At 35.4% G+C, this 19368-nt stretch overlaps 1 protein-coding gene across 4 annotated transcripts in view; it reads right to left on the minus strand.

Annotated features, from left to right (window-relative positions):
• LOC130664252 (zinc finger protein 608-like) overlaps positions 1 to 19368 on the minus strand; it is an 80766-nt gene that overhangs the window by 22713 nt on the left and 38685 nt on the right. For all 4 annotated transcript variants that reach the window (XM_057464132.1, XM_057464139.1, XM_057464126.1 and 1 more), the window contains one exon: positions 10357 to 12658. In XM_057464132.1, the coding sequence (XP_057320115.1) occupies positions 10357 to 12072 (1716 nt within the window). In that variant the 5' untranslated portion in view covers positions 12073 to 12658. The remainder of the gene's footprint in view (positions 1 to 10356; positions 12659 to 19368) is intronic.

Here is a 19368-nt window from a genome sequence, read left to right on the forward strand (position 1 = left end):
GTAGAATTCTCTCTAGAGTAAAGAGAAAAAAAAAATAAATAAATAATGATGATGATGAATACAAAAAAGTAAAGGGGCTTTTAAAAATATGTATATGAGGTCTATAGAAATTCAAAACGAGTTTAATATCTTAAACATTGTTTACGCAAGAGCGCGTCGTTTAACATATATTTATGAATGCATAAGGCTGGGAGCAATTTACAATTACTCGATAATTAAGAGCGGAAGTGAAGTAACACTAATTCATCATAAGCGAAATAAGTATTTGCATAATTATAAATAAATATGCATATTAAATAGATGTGCTCGATAAATAATATTTATTAGTGTGATTAATTTAATTCAATTCACTGTATATATAAATACATATATAGGTGCGGGAGGGGCAGAATGGAAGTACTGTTTTCGAGGACTCTAAATCTTTTTTTTTGTATTCAAAATGAATAGAAAAAATTCTGGATATTTAATAAATTCGATTTTTGAAGAAGTTTAACAAGAAAATTCAAAAATTGCTCAGTTATATTTAGAAGTGATTTTGAAATGTTTCAAAAAATGTTTTTTTTTTAATTTTAGGGCTACTCCGTTTGTCCCCCTCCCCATCCTCTCTTTATATGTATATTAGGGTGGGCCAAAAAAAAAACTAATTTTTTTTTCTTCAGTTACCGTGAAAATATCGTTAAAGATGATGAAAAAAAAAATTCTGGTAAAGTTCGAGCTCTTAATATTAATATTAAGAGGTGGCGCTTCGTGATTTTTGATTTCCCATTTAAATATCATGGAAAAAAAAAATTTTTTTAGTTTGGAATTTTTTACCTCGGCAACGGATCATTGTACGAATAAGCCCAGCATACATTTTTGTAAGGAATTTAACGCTCTACAAAAAAAGTCTCTTATCATTTTTTGATAAATCCATCTGTTCAAAAGTTATTGGAGCTTGAACTAAAATTTATAGTAAATTTCGAGATCTTTTTACTTTTTCGGCGAAACTATCGGACTTATCATAAAATATCATAGAATCTTTTTTGTAGACAATTTTATTTTCTACAAATTATCATTGATAAATTTTTTTTGAATTCTGCATTGTTTTCTAGTTATTTCCATTTTAATGCCAAGCTCTCAAAAAAAATAGTGTTTTGATCGATTTTAAGAGCTTGGCATTAAAATGGAAATAACTAGAACACATATATATTTATACACTGAAAAAAGGATTTTCGACAAAAAATTTTTACTCGCACCAAGAAATTTTTACATTATGAATTGAAAACAGAAATTTTTTTACAGCGAGAATGAATTTTTTCAGAGCAAGAAAAAAATTTTAGTGTTCAATTTATAATAAAAAAAAATTCTTGCGCCCAGAAATTATTTTTTTCTATGTTTCAAAACTACTAGTGTGTGGTATTGCCGCGTTTGCATATTTAAAAATAACTAAAAGCTGAAAGTAATTAGTGGAGTTTTAAATGTTAAATGAATCTCCGACATTTTATAAAATAACTCGGGTATTCCCATGGTTGCTTATAACTCGATCGCCGAGCGACAGGTTACATAAATACATACGGATTATAGAGTGACGGCATACATGATATACATGTACAAATACATATGTACATTACCTATATATATATTTATATATATGCCTCGACGCTATAAATCAAGCATACATTTCGTTGAATAAACTTAAACTTATTTATAGCTTGTTAATAGTATTCCGTTGGTTAAAACAATATTGTAACTATGTTAAAACATTAACTCGAAATTTACTAATAACCACTTGGATCACGTAAGGTGATTAATCAACAACTGTTACTCTTCATTTTATTTAAATTCATCATATCGGATTTAGTATTTAAACTGCTTTTTATTTTTTAACTTTAAATTGGTATATTTCCAAGAGTAAATATATATATTGACTGGTGGTTTATATATGTATCGGAAACATTGACACAGGTACACAACTAGCGAATAAATCTGATCGGAAATTCATCGACCGTGTGCCACTTTCATGAATTTCCAAACAGCTTGATTGAATATTGGATACTGTTATCTCTACTTGAATTATTATCGTGTGTTAAAAATAAAGAGGACAAAAAAAAGGTATGATAAAGAAAAAAAAAATAAAAAAAAAATTAATTATTCAAGTAATAATGAAGATGAGCAAATGTCGATGACAATTAGCTCAATCAAGTGTAGGGTTAACATTTAATGTCAAGAGAATACATTTGTATATATTATCGATACGGTTATTCATATATATGTAATAGTGAAACATATATGTCATGTACATGTGGATGTATTAGACATATATGTACACAGATGAATGATTAGGGAGCAGAAGTGATGCATAACCAGAGAGAATAATTCCCTGGAGGCCACAAGAGACATCAATGTCAGTGTTCTCTCAGCATCATCTCAAACTGTCTCTGTTCCTCTCATTTTGTTCACAGTTGAAACGTTATATTGAAACATCGATATTCAACAATCTCATTGCGCAGCGTGGATGTGGTCTGCTTGACTGCTAGACTGCTATTTACATTCGCGAAAAGAGTCCAAGTGCAAGTGAGAGGGCATATATGTATGTGTTCAATAGTCAATATTGAACAGCACCTTCATACCCATCCTCTTTTCATTTCATCCCATTTTCAGGTGAGCTCTATTCGACATTTCGCCCACGTACTACGCGAGAGCCAACCAGGATCGTGGATATACACCACCGACGAGGGAATATTGATTCATCGGGTTGCGCCATCTGTCAGCAGACCAACGTTTTGCTCTCTCAACATTATTCCCGTGGCATTGCATTACACTGTCGTACATGGATGGATGCTACTGGGTGCTGTTATATAGTAGCTAAATGTGATGCTGGAGACTGAGCTCTGTTTCGTAAGCCAAATGATGAATAATATTTGCATTCATGTGTAAATAAATATATATATATATATATGCCACGTTAAGTAAATCTTATGCAGATGATAAAAATAAAATAAATATTTAATTCAAGAGGCAGCGGCAATTTACCGCTCGGTTTGATAAATTTAACTTTTATTATCGTTTAACAATAAATTATAAATTATTAACGTATAATAAAAATAATTAATACGATGATGTAACGTCAGAAAAAAAAAATAAATAAATGAAGTTATAATGATAATAATAAATGTCTTTAAAGTTATGAGTCATAAAAAAAGACCGGATGGAGAAATTAGTGCAGATTAATGGAGACGAATTGAGATATTTGTCGTACACCCGTTTATAAAATTGATTCATATATTCCCATACAACTTTCGTCATAAACTATGTATATATATATATATATATATATATATATATAAGCTGAGGTCATTCAACCGAGACAACGAGAAAGGCTATACATGTGGGTTACAAACGTTAATAAAAGATTTAACGTTAAAAGTTTCTTGGGTTACAACATATATAGATGTATAAATATATAAATCTATAGAGAGATAATAATCAGGTTAAAGATTATCGAGAATTGATAGGAAAACTTAGCGCAAGAGCTATCAAAGAATAATAAATTAAAATCATCAGCGGTGTGGATATTGTGTGGACAAGTATGTGTACAGTTGATAAATATTTCTGTTTGGTGTTTGTACATTAAACAGTACGGCAATAGCAGCGGTGGTGTAGGACAACTTTTAGCGATAGGGAATCAAATACCATCAGAGAAACTTGCTCACATCCAGCCGCATGAGCAGTTGGATCGAGGCAATGCACAAGTTGCATTAACGTGTGGGAGAACCTGCAGAACAAAGTTACCAGCTCGAATGCCATACCATGCCATGGATACGGCACATAGCGCACGTTTGAAGCTTAGGCTTTAGAGTTTAACACACACATGTTATACACACACGATAATACCGAGCTGTAGTGAGTATTTAATTCTGTAGTCTGTAGTCTGTAGTCTGCAGTAGGTATCTCACAAAGTTGTTTACCCAGCTTGTACTTTTCCCTTATCTTCGGCGCGGAAGACTGACAACACTGTTTTATAAATTTACCTAATGTTCAAGTCTACATGTGTATATATATGTACAAATGTATGTGTGTGTACAAGTATATCAGTAACTAAATGCTGCAGACAGAGAAGAGATTATGGAGGGTCGATAGTTGGGTCTTTCCGTTCGGATGTGATACCAGGACGACTATTATACACCCGATGCTGGGCACAACACGAGTTGAGAGCTTCTCCAACAAACCATCCAGCAAAACTTTCTTATAAGCTTCCTCTGGCTTAAATAGTTGCTGGTTTTCGAGCACCAGAAAACTCCATTGAGAAAATTTTCAGCTGAATTTATGCCCAGTTCTCACTTATGCAAGTTTACAAACTTTTTCTCATCATTATTATCTTCAAACTTCAGTACTTGGATGATAATTGTGAATTCCCAGTTTATGAATACGATAAATAAATTTTTTTTTATCAATTGGATGTTTTTTTTCTAATAGTCGATTTTTAAAAGGAATATCTTGTAACTCCAATTGAGGATTTTGATAACAAAAAAATAATATATAAAATATATGAGTTACATTAAAATATTTTTGTAATGGAGACTCGAAATATTTAAATGATTTAGAGATATTTTAATTTCTGAGGTATTTTCATTCCTCTTGAATATTTTCATTATTCTGAGAGATATTTGTTGACTGGAAATATTTACTACGCCTGCAGATATTCAACACAGATATGTATATATGTATATTTTGTGTGGCTGGTACAGTATGTTGTCTCGACTCACATTATATTTAATTTTAATATAATATACAGGCACATCACATCACATACTTGACATGAGCGACACTATCGCAACTCTTGATCTTTTAAATCAAACTTAATACCAACGGTAAACTTTCTGTTTATTCTTTTAAATTATCACTCTCAGCTCGCTCGTATGTAATAACAAAATAAAAAAAAATTGAAAAAACAGACGCAGAAATTCTTAAACACTGAATATAAATGAATCAACACACATGACTACTGTATAAATAAAAATATTTCCGAGTTTCGTGGAAGAGAATCTACATGAGCCAAAGCTTTATGCAACCAGCAATTGACATAACGAGTGTGTGTTACTCTTTCAGTATCTACTTTGGTACAGCTCAGAGTCTCCAAGTACTGGTTAGTTTCTCTAATTGGACGCGGGAAAATTAGTTGCTGGTTTCAACAAATTCTGGACTCAAATACAGACGCGAAAAAATATTTCTACATAAACCTGCAAATGGGACTGAAATTATAAATGTCTACAACACAATTTTATTCTCAAACCAGTTGACATAAATTTATTGCCTCAGTCAGCCACAGATTTGTTTAATTCACTTTCGTAATGCTAAAAATTTAGTCACGTTTAATTTTTTAAATTGCCCAGGTCAAAAAATGAGGGAAATTTGAATTTTTGACTTAAATTTAAGTCAATCAAGCGAAAATTGAGTAAAATTTGACTGTTTTGACAAATGGATACTAAGTGGGCCAAGTTAGCCATCTTTCAGTCAAAATCGAAGTGTTTTTCATTCATTTTTGGCTTGCTTTTGGCTAACGACCTACTCAGTATTTATTCAAGTAAAAAAAGACAAGTTAGACTTAGTTTTGGCTTAGTTAACTTAAATTTGACTTAAATGGATAGTATGTAAGTCAAACCCAGGATAAACACGTTTGATTTTGACTTACTTAGTATCCATTTTTCAAAAAAAGTCAAATTTTAGTCAACTAAGCCAAAACTAAGTCTAACTTGTCTTTTTTTACTTGAATAGATACTGAGTAGGTCGTTAGTCAAAAGCAAGCCGAAAATGAATGAAAAACAATTCGATTTTGACTTGAAAGTTGGCTAACTTGACCTACTTAGTACCCATTTGTCAAAAAAAATCAAATTTAAGTCAACTAAGCCAAAACTAAAGCAAGTTTATCTTTTTTTACTTGAATTGATACTGAGTAGGTTGTTAGCCAAAAATGAATGAAAAACACTTTGATTTTGACTTGAAAGTTGGCTAACTTGTCCTACTTAGTATCCATTTAAGTCCAAAAAGTCAAGTGTAAGTCAACTAAGCCAAAACTAAGTCAAGCTTATCTTTTTTGACTTAAGTAGATACTGAGTAGGTCAACGATACTGAAGTTAGCAGGCATCACATAATTTTCGTATTTTTTTTTAGACGATAAACTATAAAAAAAAAATATTTAAAAAAATTGCACCTGTAGTATTTTAAATTTTCTACATGTGCATATTTTTAGTTTTTTTTTTTGTTTGCTAACTTCGGGATTATAGTAGGTCAAGTAACCAAAAGCAAGTAAAAAATGGATGAAAAACATGATCCAGAAGTTAGCAGACAATCAATAATTTTTGGATTTTTTTTCACCAAATCAATTGCAAAAAAAAAAAAAAACTAAAAAAATGCACATGTAGAAAATAAAAAAATCTACAAGTGCAATTTTTCAAAATATTTTTTTTTTTCATAATTTATCATTTTTTTTAAATTCCAAAAATTATTTGACGTTTGCTAACTTGAGTATCATATGAAAAGCTCGTTCGATTCTGACTTGCTTTTGAAAAATTATTTTTAATAATATAATAATAACATTCCAAAAAATTCAAAATTTACTTCGTTTTGGCTGTCGACAGATTTAGAAAAATTCAAATTCCGTTATTTTTGATCCGGGTCGCTGGAGTAAATTGTTGCTGGTAAACCGTAAAGTAAATTGAATTATTTATGATAACAATAATGATTATGATGATGATCGGATTAGTTTTATTGGGTTAAATCTCGTGGTCTTTGATAGACTGTTGCAATGTAGACGTGTTCAAAGTAGCTAGCTAACTTGTTAATCGGTGAAACTACACGCTAATTACCTGTGCCAAGACGCAGTTGCCGGGCGAGTTGACTTTAAACTACGCGATGAGGCATGAAAAGATAATAATGAGTCAAGACATTAAATACGAGATTCAAACTTTTAAAATAGCGTTACAAATGTGTGTTACTTTGTGAGCAAATGAATATTTAATGGCCGATGATAAATTGCAGGGTATTGGCAGAGTATTAATAAAACGTTGAATATTTATTTGACTTTGTGTGCGTAATATAGCGGCGATGATTATTATCAACTTTCATTTACTGTTATCGAAAACTGAGTAAGGGAAAAAAGTCAAGTAAAGTAAAATAAAAAAAGCTAAATACTGAGCGTGTATTATTCGTTATTATATCGAAATACATCAATTCCGTGCCAGTGACCGGGCAAATAAAATATGGGCACACGCGAGAGTTACATTTGCACGCGATATCGCCCAGTTTTCAGGCTAAATAACGGCGGCATCACTCTGTAAAATGAGAGTAAACTGAGTTGAGCGAAGCTAAAAAATATTTATATAACAACTAAATCCTTAAGGAAAAGGAAAAGGGTAAAAAGGAAGTGAATGAGGAGAGCCAGTAAAATAAAAAGTGTTAAGTCTTTTAGCCATCAAATAGTTGTCAAGAGAGTTAAAAAAAAAGTTAAAACTCGAGTGGGAGATAATCTGTAAAGCCTCAACTCACTATCAACACTTCCGTTTGGCTTTTATATTCTCGGGACACATTGAATGTGCTTTGAAAAAGTTTATGGATCGATAAAGAGGTCGCGTAGAAAATCGACATGAGAACAAAACTCCATACATCTCCAAACGGAAGCGAAAAGTAAAGGAAAGAGAGATAAAAGAAATAAACGATCAAGGAAAATGTACGTTCTATTAATTTTAACAAACTTTTCCTCGCCTTTTTTTCCATGTTTTAAAGCTTAACTTTTTTCCATCAATTTTATCTTTATCATTTTACGGTAAATTAATTATTTTAAATTCCGCGATCCTGTGATGAGAATGTCAATCTTCCGGCAAAGCTCCAGGATGCCGTTTTAATTATAACTGACGGTTAATTACTGTAATCGGTATAGGAACCCTCGGGTTGTGAGTTGAAAGGGGCTGTTACTGCTGAGGACAAAACTGTATGACAAGTAGTAAAGTAAGAGTGAAAAGGCAAAAAACCATCCAGCTAAAGGAAGTTCCTATATATATATACGTATATTTTCCATCTGTTACTCTCTCCTTTCTCTTCACTTGCTGGCTACATAATTCTTTGTACAACATCCTTTTTCTTCTCTCTCTTTCTCACGCATGCCCAACTGCTGTGTGCTAATTTAAAATTTCCCTTCAGGACAAACTTGTCTCTCCCCTTTATTTAGCTTCACTTCGGCTTCATATTCATCCACCAGAATTCTCTTTGTATTTTATATTTCTCCAGTCTGCAGACGAATCTCAACATATCTCTGTAATATATATATATGGACCGTATTATTATTGTTATTTTTTAGTCTCTTTTTGTTACTTTAGCACAGCACTGTGACTGCCTTTTGTGCGTCAGCAAAAACAGGAGTCCTTTGAGTTAAATTCACTCGTCAAACTTAAAATTAATGTCACTAAGTACAGTATATATATATATGTAATACGTTCATATATTTTTTTATTACGTATTAATGTATAGAGTCCATTGGAATGTTTATTTTTGTACGTCAAAGGTGAATAATAGCGTTAGTTTGCCCAAGGGTGTGGCGTCGTGTGTAAAAAAGTATCGAGGGGAAACACAAAGAGGGAGAAATAAAAAAAAATGGAGAAAAAAAGGCAACGATGCGGAAATTTATCGTGTTTGAGTTGAGTGTGTGCATAACTACTTAATTTGATATCAGTATTATTATTATTATTATTAGTTTTGATGGCATGATTGTGATTATTCGTAATAATAATTTTTACCCAAGGGTCGATGAATAATTCAATCAAGTAGTCGACTGGGCTGCTCGCAATTAGCTAATGCGAGGTTAAACACCGTTAGGTTGAATTGCCAACGAGTATACTTGAATAGATTTTATCGATTAGTCGAGATTAATTCAATGTTATTATTATTTGCCAGTAGATCTTCGTTACAGTTAAACAAATTGAATATTACCGGCGTTGTCGACACAAATATTTTAATAAAAAGGTTTGAAGAGCGAGAGGTATTCAAACAATTCGATTATTGATACTGATGATATCGAGTTTTCAAAAATAAAAAGAAACTACCTATTGTATGAACCCAAAGAAAGTCTTGTGAGGAATCAAGGCGAGGATGAAAGAGAAATAGGTGTGAGTAAAAAATAAGCATTAAAAAAATATATGAGAAATAAAAGTGAGCAAAAGTTGTGCTTGAGAGCACCTCGGTTCTTCGTTCGAACGGAAGGTATTTAATTTAGAGAGAGCTTTTACGTTGGTGTCGCTATTTTATGCGAGTCGCTCGTAGAGGGAAGAATGGAAGCGGAGGAAGTTAGATGAAGAAAAAAGGCGCAAGAGGAAACAGAAAGAAGAAACAAAGAAGCAAACTCGAGAGTAGTCCCAAGAGGACTCACTGGGGAAGCAAAAGACTTGCGAGTGGCTCTGAGAATAAACGAGTAGAAAAGAGAGTGCAGATAAGAGAAAAAAGATAAAAAGAGAGAGTAGAGTATGCCACCCCCGAGCGCCTTCACCTCCTGTACTTTCGTGTAGTTTCGCCCTCGTGTTTGTTCGTGTATTCATTCCTGTATTCGCGGGGGCGGAGACCGCAGAGTATTGATTTCAGCCCCTCAGCTCAGCAACCCCGGCACACCCCTTCGCGCTTCCCGGTTCTACTACTACTACTACTACTACTGCTGCTGCTGCTGCTGCTGCTACTGCTACTGCTACTGCTGCCTTTTCCCTAGCCACCCCAATTTTACTCTACTCACGTATACCGACTAACACATCGAGTGGCCTCTGTACTATGCTGTCTCACCATTCCCACGTCGCTACTATAACCATCCATCCTCTATTTTACTCTCTCGCTTTCGCCATATCTACATCTATACATGTGATGCCGCTTTCCCTCGTCATCGACCAACCCCAATCAACCCCCGGCTGTTCGCCAACGTTGTCACACAATTCTCGTGAATTAATATTGAAAAAAAAGTATAATAATAATAATAAATAAAATAACATGAACAAAAAATGAAAACGAGAAAAAAATGGGATGACATATCGATCGGCAAACAGACATTTGAAACTTGATTTGTAATTAGAACACCACAGCCACCAACCTCGAAGTCTATTATCTTGAATAGGAAGTATTTCAGTAGTAGTCGTTAAAGCGATTAAATTAATTGGCGGTTGTATTATAAGTACTAGAGGTAAATTCGAGTTTGCCATTAAATGTGACTTTAAGTGGACGTTTTCAAGTAGTGTATTGTTGTTGATCAAGACCACCGAGTGGTGATGTTTAAATATCAAGTGTTTCAATACTAAATTTACTAGACGAATGACAACTAGTGAATGATAATTAAAATGTGAGACTTACCTTTGGCTCTGAATTTGAAGTTTTCAACTTTTTCATGGGTGGCGAACTACACGCGGCCGTGTCCATGGCCTCGTCTACGGTAGTGTTTAGGGTAGGTCCAGGTACTGCTGCAACCTTTGTCTGCTCGGGTTTGGCGGCAGAGCCGGCAGCCGTCGCGGAAGCTGGACTGGGTGGTGGACAAGGTGCGGCGGCACTTGTCGCGGGCGGTCCAACGCCCTGTGAAACGGGAAATCCAGTTCTCGAACTGGGTGGTGGTCCTTGGGGTTGTTGGGGTGCTGTCGCCGCGGGAGTTGGTCCTTGGGACTGAACGGCTGCACCCGTTGAATTTTGACTTTGAGACACTGGTCTCGCGGTTCCATTCATCTCGGGTTTATTATTTTGCTGGGGACCGTGACTATTACTCTGCGGTTTGTCGTGCTTGTCTCGGGCTTTGTCCCTCCTGTGTCCGCTGGATCCTCTCTTGGAGCCTGCCGTCGACGATGCAGGGGGCCCTGAGGTGGCTGACGCCGGCGAGTGGGGTTTTGATTTGTTTGAGGACGAGGACGACGAGTTACTCGCAGCCACGTCGGAATTTTGGGATGACGTTGATGATGACGAAGACGTTGAAGAAGCTGAGGAGGTCGATGAGTTTGATGAGGTCGAATTGCCGTTGCCGTCTTGTGACGTTGTTGTCCCGTTTATTTCGTTAGACTTGACAATTTCATGCTTAGCCTCGCTAGTTTTTGTTCCAGGTTTAGTGCGTTTGATCTTCATTTTGAGGCCTTTATCGACGGTAGCAGAGTGTTCAACAGCCATTTTTCCGGGATTGCCGGAGTTGAGGTGTACCGCGTTAACAGAACCGGGTTGTTGCTTAACACTAGTTGGTCCGTTACCAGTACTCGAGCTGTTGGTGTTACCACTGCCTGTGTTTTGATTACCGCTACTGGAATTAACCGAATTTGTTTGATTATTATTTGATGTAGTTGATGAATTATTAACGCCGCAGGACGGCGACGACGATGAGGACAACGAGGACGACGACGACGACGAAGAAGATGAAGATTGACTGTTGTTGCCGGTGGCAGTTATGCCCGATGACGATGAATTTTGTTGCGTTACGTTTTGTTGCTGTAACTGGTGATTCTGATTAGTCGTGGCTGCTGCTGCCGAGGCAGGCGTTGAAGCCATCCCGTTTCCCGAGCTCAATTTCTCGTCCCTCGTCTTCTCTATATCAGCATCGAGGTCGATTATTAGATCGCCTATGCCAATGTCCCATTCATTGTCGTCGTACTCGAAGTTGTTGGTCACATTCGTCGTGGCCGTGTCCGTTTCTCCAACGTTAGCAGCCACTGTGCTTGCTTTCGAATCACGACGCGCCACCGACCTATCACCCTGTTGCGGCGGCTGGTGTTGCTGCTGCTGCTGTCGTTTCTGCTGTTCTTGATGATCCCTACTCGTACGATCGCGTCTACTTGAACTAACACTGGTATTGTTCGTGGCGCTACTGCTGTTACCACCGCAAACACCGATTCGCGTCGATGATGACGATGATGGCGATGGCGATGACAGAGATGATGCCGCTGCTACTGCTGTTGTTGTCGATGCTGTTGTTGCTGTTACTGATGTTGTCGATGATGATAACGATGCTGATATCGCTGGTGCTGGTACCGCCGCGCACGGCGAGGTTCCTTTGCGGTTAACGTTAGGGAGGCGACCGCCTATTGGCGTGGTCGCCATGCCCTTGGAACCTTTTCCCCGGCGCCCGCCAGCCTGTCCACCGACGACACGACGTCTTGTCTCTTCGGTGACGAGCAGAATCCACTGCCTAGAGAACTTGAACCCGGACCACCGCCCGCAAGACGCTCCTCGTCCATCGAACACATTACTCTTCACCGATTACTACACACCCTACTGGTATCTCTTTCTTCTACTACTCTTGCCTGCGTCTTCACTGTACCATCTACAAACTACCTCTCAAAAACACTTAATCCTTCACTTCTACTCCTCTCTATCGACAGTCGTCACTTATTCAAAATATTATCCACCACTACTACACCTTTTAACAAACATCCACCACTTATTTACTCACAATCACAACAATTCATCACCCACCACTTATTTTATATCCACGATCACAAATTGACCACTCAATTGTATAAAAAAAAACAACACACTATCAATCAATCCTTGAGAATCTATGGGAACTATTTATCACCATATATCCATTCAATGCATCCTCGGAGCCCCAATGAGGTCCAGGTCCAGGTCCAGGCCGAGGTCCAGGTCATCCACTGATGCTGATAGCCTCGTCATCAGTTCAGATCTGAAACAGCGATAAATTTTTCTGGTTAATTGTCTGAATGAACAAGAATATAATTAGCTTGTTAAAATCTATAAATATATATGTACATATATCTATCAACATCAGCGTAACTTTTGAATTGAATATAAATTCGAGATTCATTAATCTCTAAAAGCAGATGGCTCTCACGGGGGACGAAGAAAATACTCGACCAGTTATTCGTCTACTCTAGCTTTGCCAACAAATTTGTATTCCCACTTGGGGTGGAATTCGTGTCAGAGAGCGATTAATTTTACCGGCGGCATTTTGGCAAGCATCCAAACTTATACTACACACATCGGATCGCAGTAGACGCTCTTTACTCTCTATCTGTGCACAGTCTCTTCTCTTCTCTTCTCTATATTACCGTCCACGTCTCCTTCAAGCTCATGCCCCGACTTAATACATGAATTACTTTTTAAATAAAAAATGTGAGCAAGAAGCAGCTAAAAGAGTTTATTGAAAGGCTTATTTAACTCGGCACTTAAACCGTCTTTTAAATAAATTATAAAACTTATTATTTGTTAATCTCAAAACTAATTAATCAATTAAATTTATGCGATAACTTTCTTTTTTATCATGTTGGAAGCTTATTAAAATAATCATCAACTTGCCGAGCAAGTGTTTTTATTTTAAATTGCTATCTTACAGATGTCAATGTCAGAGATAACATTATATTAAATAATTACTTCCTCTACGAAAGTTTTAAGTCGAAAATAAAATAAAACTGAATCTCCATACAATATCACGAATGGAACGGCTTTGGATGTTACGTTCTAACAGTTTAAAATATATGTATGTATATTTATTTAAACTGCGCATTGTATCGCGACATAAAGTGTGGCGTCTGCAGCTCATAAACAATAGCCAGTCAATGGGCACTTGAGAATAATGTTGTTGTTGTTCGCGATTTACAATTGCTGTGCAGTCGAAATGCGCTATCCGAGAATGAATATGCAGTAAAAATCTATACAAACATATGTGAATATATATGTAGTACACACGCGCACGTGAGGCCAGATGCATTCTGCGTGAGTGTGTGAGAGCTTATAATGATACGTTACATTAATCAGCGGTACGGTAAAAACAAGTCAAGAACAAGTAGATATATAATATAACTGTTTTAAAAGCCAGTAATACATCAAACAGTCGACTGGAATTAATAAATGTTTAAATGGAACACGTCTTTGGCAGTAGGGTTTAGTTGTTTAATATTATTTTTAAACGATCTATCAAAAACCCATTTGCATTATCTATTCATGTTTGTAAATTTAAAATAAGATGAGATGAGTCGTCGGAAGAAGAAGAAGAAGAAGAAGAAGAAGAAGAAGAAGAAGAAGAAGAAGAAGAAGAAGAAGAAGAAGATGAAGAAGAAGAGGCTGGATAAAAAGGACAAAAGTCAAGTTAAGAGCTGAACGACTGGTTGTGGTGACATGATAAAAGAAAATGGTATTAAAGCATTTAAAATGTCATTTAAACCACTGGTTGACTGAAGTAACAGAGTAAAAAAATTAACAGAGCGAGAAAAAAATAGTTTTAGTTTTATTTAAACTCGGGGACCAACACTGAGCTGGATAGAAATATGGTATTTATTTAGAGGGCTGGCATGTGATGAAAATGGTGAATGTGGACGCGGAGAGACGAGAGGGGAAATAAAAAGAGTAAGGTTAGTTTTTTCTTTCATCCCGGTTTTTTCATTATTGTTATTATTATTATTTTCTTTTTTTTCATAGTAATAAAACTCGGGTCGTATACGCCATATGCCTGCAAGCTGGAGATGTCCCTCATGTACTCTTGTGTTTCGTGATATCCCCTATGTTTCAGAGTCTCTTTTTATATGCACTGGTGTCTCGTCGGTGGGCGAATGACTGAGTGAGTGTGTCGTTGAACAACTATATACATTTATTTATGAGTATATGTGTATATATGTGTATGCAACATTACAGACACGGCAGTACGACCCGACCCCAAAAGTCACGAAGCGGCAGATGCTCCTGTGGCCGTGTTCGCTCATCCGTTGCACGCTCGTTCGCTTATTCCGAGTCTTAGGATAGGATAGCATAGGATAGGATATTATGTGTTGCGCCCTCGTGTTATGTATGGAGCTTAAACGTGTGTTCGTGTCATACGGGCTATGCATAATCGACCGAATTTAAAATCACAGCCCTCTTTTTCGGGCGATTTCAAACCGATTAACGGGGACGATCGCTTTTCTATTCATAACATTGCCATTATATTCACTGCGTCAGCACAAGTCATCGCTTTCATTATAATAATAGCTTTTAAGATACAAATGCAAATGGTTAATTAATTGACCTGAGATATTTAAGTCGAGCAAAGTTTTACTAAAGTACAACCTGAAACTCGATAGTTTGTTAACAAAATCCACGGCAACTCGTTCTCACAGCCGTTCCCACCTGGCGTGCAGGAGCCATCACGGCTTACGAGAAATCAATTTCTTTATCTTTCTCTCGTGAAATAAATGCTGTTATATACAAGCGCACATACCCACTCACACATGGACATGAGCTAGTGATTTATATCTCTTAATCAAAAGAACCAGCTGATGATACGTGAGAAATACCTATAGACTTATTGCTTTTGAATTATTGTAGCTGCCGTACTGTTAAACGAACGAACGAACCAACGAATAAACCAACCAACCGACCAATGGAACATTAATATACAGCTGAGACGAATTGAAATGGTATAATCGGAAAATCAATTTTCTCTTGGTTGCCGCAACGCTCGAGCACACAAACTAAAAAGTCTAGCTCACGTTCTATATATATATAAACCAACTGAATCATGTATTTATATTTAACTTTAAATTACCTGAGAACAATGGACTCGGGGCATGGATTATACTTTAAATAATGTCAACTTGATATATATTTCGAGCGCACCTGTCTCGTCGAGGATCGAGAACTCGTGTGTCGATAAGAGGTAAAGTGAGGTTGTACCCGTTGAATAATTTAACAAACGTGGAAACCGGAGTACGGCGAAAGGCCGTTTCCTTTCTAAACGAATGCCCGGGGTCTACAACAACAACAACATCAACATCAACAGCAGCAGCAATAACAACAACGGCAATGATAATAACAAACTAAACAAAACTACTGGTGACATTGTCATGGGTCTCAACGACTCAACCAACAATTGACGTCCGTTATGTTACTACCTGTACCGTTGTTACTTGCACGAGCATTTGCTACTCCAAGTGTAGTGTCGTCGCACCTTTGACTGCCGCTACCAGAGCATCCTCGCCGCCTTCTTCCTTTGCTGCTATTCAACTTTAATGTCCACCTCAACTCCCTTAAAAAATATAACTAACGAGCTTTATTTGACGCGGTAAGAAATATCCACTAGCAGTAGAATAAATGGACTATGAATGGTAGCAGCTCGCGATAATGTAGCTGCTGCTACTCATCGCTGCAGACAAGATTAAATAATCCTGTCCGATGCTAGTCTACAAGTTTTATTTAAATCGGGATAAAAGATAAAATACCTTAATCTCCAACTCGTTGTTGAAGATTTACTTTTTTTTTATTACGAGAATAAAGTTTTTATTTGCATAAATTACAATAACAAATGTATTAATGGGCAATTTAAAGTAAAGGTTTTAAAGTGGGTATAGGTGTTGCTGAGCTGAATTTTACTAAAATATTGAAATTAATGTAAAGTGGCACAAGTCGAGCAGCGAGGCATGCGTAAATAATTAGCAGAAATTGCTGAGATGAGTATTATATATATAAATATATATATTGTATGTGGTATATAGTTATATGTATTAATATGAAACAGAGAGAATATTCATTATCAGTGAACAGTGTACCGGAAATGACATTAAATTAGCCACGAGTGGGCTCTGAGCTTGATCTCCCTGGCACTAGGGGCCAAGGGTCACCATGTAAACGAGCATCTCTGTTCGGTTGTTACGTTACGTGTAGACACATGAGACACTACATGTATATATGTATATTTTATAATAATAACGACAAGTATGTGGAGCCTGTTTTCCAAACACCTAATTGGCTAAAAACTGAATAGAAATACACACAGTTTACAGAACGCTATACACTAAAATGAACCTATGAAAAACGACTCATGATTTCTAGTTTTATACACAGAAAAAAAATTAATCTTGAGTCAAACGTTTTCGGGAACCAAGTCAAGATTTTGAGCCAAGAGAATTTGTCTCGGTTAAAAAAAATTCGTCTTGGTCGGAGAAGATTTCTACTTTATCTGAGAAAATTTAGGTTTCCAAAAAATTTTCTTGAATCAAGAATATTTACCTTCAGTCGAGAACTTTTTTTTCTGTGTATTATTTTACATTAGAAGAGCCTCGAAAATTATGTGGTATGGAAATCAATAGACAGAATGAAAAAAATCTAATCGATTGACACAGAGATGCCCAGACACATGTTTCTGTGAATGTTCTGAGACTCAAAAAAATTTTTTTCTGTCACTATTTCCAATTATTTTACAGTGGAAGAGCCTCAAAAATAACGTGGGATGAGAATCAATGGCAGAATGAAATAAAATTAATCGATTGACACAGAGGAAATGTCCAGACACATATTTCTAAGAAGGATCTGGGATTAAAAAAAAATTTTTTTCTCCAATATTCTACAATAGAAAGGAGATGAAATAAATATGGTCTCATTTCCGAACACCTGATCGGCTAAGGACAGCATGAAAATATACAGAATTTATACAACAATACACATTAAAATGAATATATGAAAAGCGACATGCGCGCGAAACATGAATTGTAGTAAATATATATATATTACATGTGACATGTTACATGAGAAGCTTGGATAGCAAAGAGGAGGGTGTCGGTGGGACTGAGCGGAAAAACAGGTCGGCTTGACTCGCCATATGACGGCTGTCCATTATCTTTATTGCAGTCGTCGTCGGTTGTCGTCGTCGTAAATGCTCTTTGCCTTTACATTAATGTAATACATACACACGTTTTGATAGCCAATAAGCTTAATGTAAAAAACCGATTTTGTTATCTTACTTACTCTATTTTATTATTTACACAAACGTTATGTCCTTCACCCATTACACGTTTTTAAATATCTATAACTACTATTACGTGTTTTTTCAAATATTTTTCACTATTACATATTTTGTGTCTATTTAATCGTACGATATTTACTCTATAAATATTTTCGATTCATTTATTGTTGTATATCTGGTTTTTTAAATTTAACAACTGAGTAAACTTTTTATTGTCGATAAACAAAATAATAAAAAATTATCATCGTCATTATTATTATTGTTATTTTGCTGAAATTGCACAATAGCGAAATTCAAGTTTCAATGAATGGTAGGAAATATGGCTCACATAAATGCACCAGAGAATATTATTCAACAGTGGCCGAATGAAAATGTACTTTCTGTTAAACTAAATCCGCTTTAATCAAATCTACATATACATATATATATTCTCGGTATACAATTTCATGAGTAATAATTTAAAACTTTAACATTAACGAAATATAAGACCATAATAAAAAATATAAATTACTCATAAAATTATTCACTAAAAAAATATACATATATATAGATATGGATATAAATATATTTTTTTGTAACTCAATATCTACACAGAAAAAAAAATCTTGACCATAGTAAATATTCTTGATTCAAGAAAATTTTTTTGAAAACCTCAATTTTCTTTGACCAAGACAAATTTTCTTGGCTCAAGAAAATCTTGTCTTGGTTCCCAAAAATTTTTGTTCTCAAAAATATTTTCTTGACTCACGACAACTTTTTTTCTGTATACACGGAGAAATTATTCGAAATTATTCCGAACTTTGCTACAGTGTTTTACGAGCATTCATTTGTCATCTCAATAATTCGTCTCTGAAAAGATCTGCCTCCTGAGATATTAAAATCGAGTAGTCTTGAGGTTTTGAAAAATAAAATGTATGACTACCTATTAAGTGTAGACTTTAAATAAAAGTAAATAACAATTTTTATAAAATAGCAAATCATAAATCAGCCTAGAAATTGGATTATACAGTGAGGTAAATCGTCTATTTATATTCCTTCACAAATTGTGACTTTAGATAATAAAATTACTCTGGTAAAAAACTATATAAATGTATAAAATTGCCATTTGACCTGTGCCTTGGCATTAAAATTAATAAATAAAATGGTGAAGTCATAGGGAGGTGGACAATAACTCAAAATTAAAATTTAATTTTGACCATATATTGGACGTTTCGTCTCTTTATTTAGTTGCTGAAGAAGTCCCAATAAAGGGACGAAACGTCCAATATATGGTCAAAATTAAATTCTAATTTTGAGTTATTGTCCACCTCCCTATGACTTCACTATTGTATTAAGTTGATCTGGACACGATTTTAAAGTAATATATTAATAAATAAATTATTCTCCTTGAAATGTTATGGTCAGAAAAGCCGGGCCACATTGACCACCTGACAAAAACCGACATCACCATCTTGCAAAAATTACTAGGCCATAGTAAAATTGACAATTATATCAGAAATTACTGTAACCATTTCAAATTTTTCTATGGTCATAATAATTTTCCCGTTCATTTCGATTCCCATCAGATGGCCAACATGTTCCGGTTTTACTACACCATAGAATTTAAAACTAGGATAACTTCTTTATGCAGTGCGATTAATTGTGTAAACAATGAAAAAAAAGTT

This window comes from Microplitis mediator, chromosome 1 (assembly GCF_029852145.1).
Source record: "Microplitis mediator isolate UGA2020A chromosome 1, iyMicMedi2.1, whole genome shotgun sequence".
In the NCBI taxonomy this organism is placed as follows: domain Eukaryota; kingdom Metazoa; phylum Arthropoda; class Insecta; order Hymenoptera; family Braconidae; genus Microplitis; species Microplitis mediator.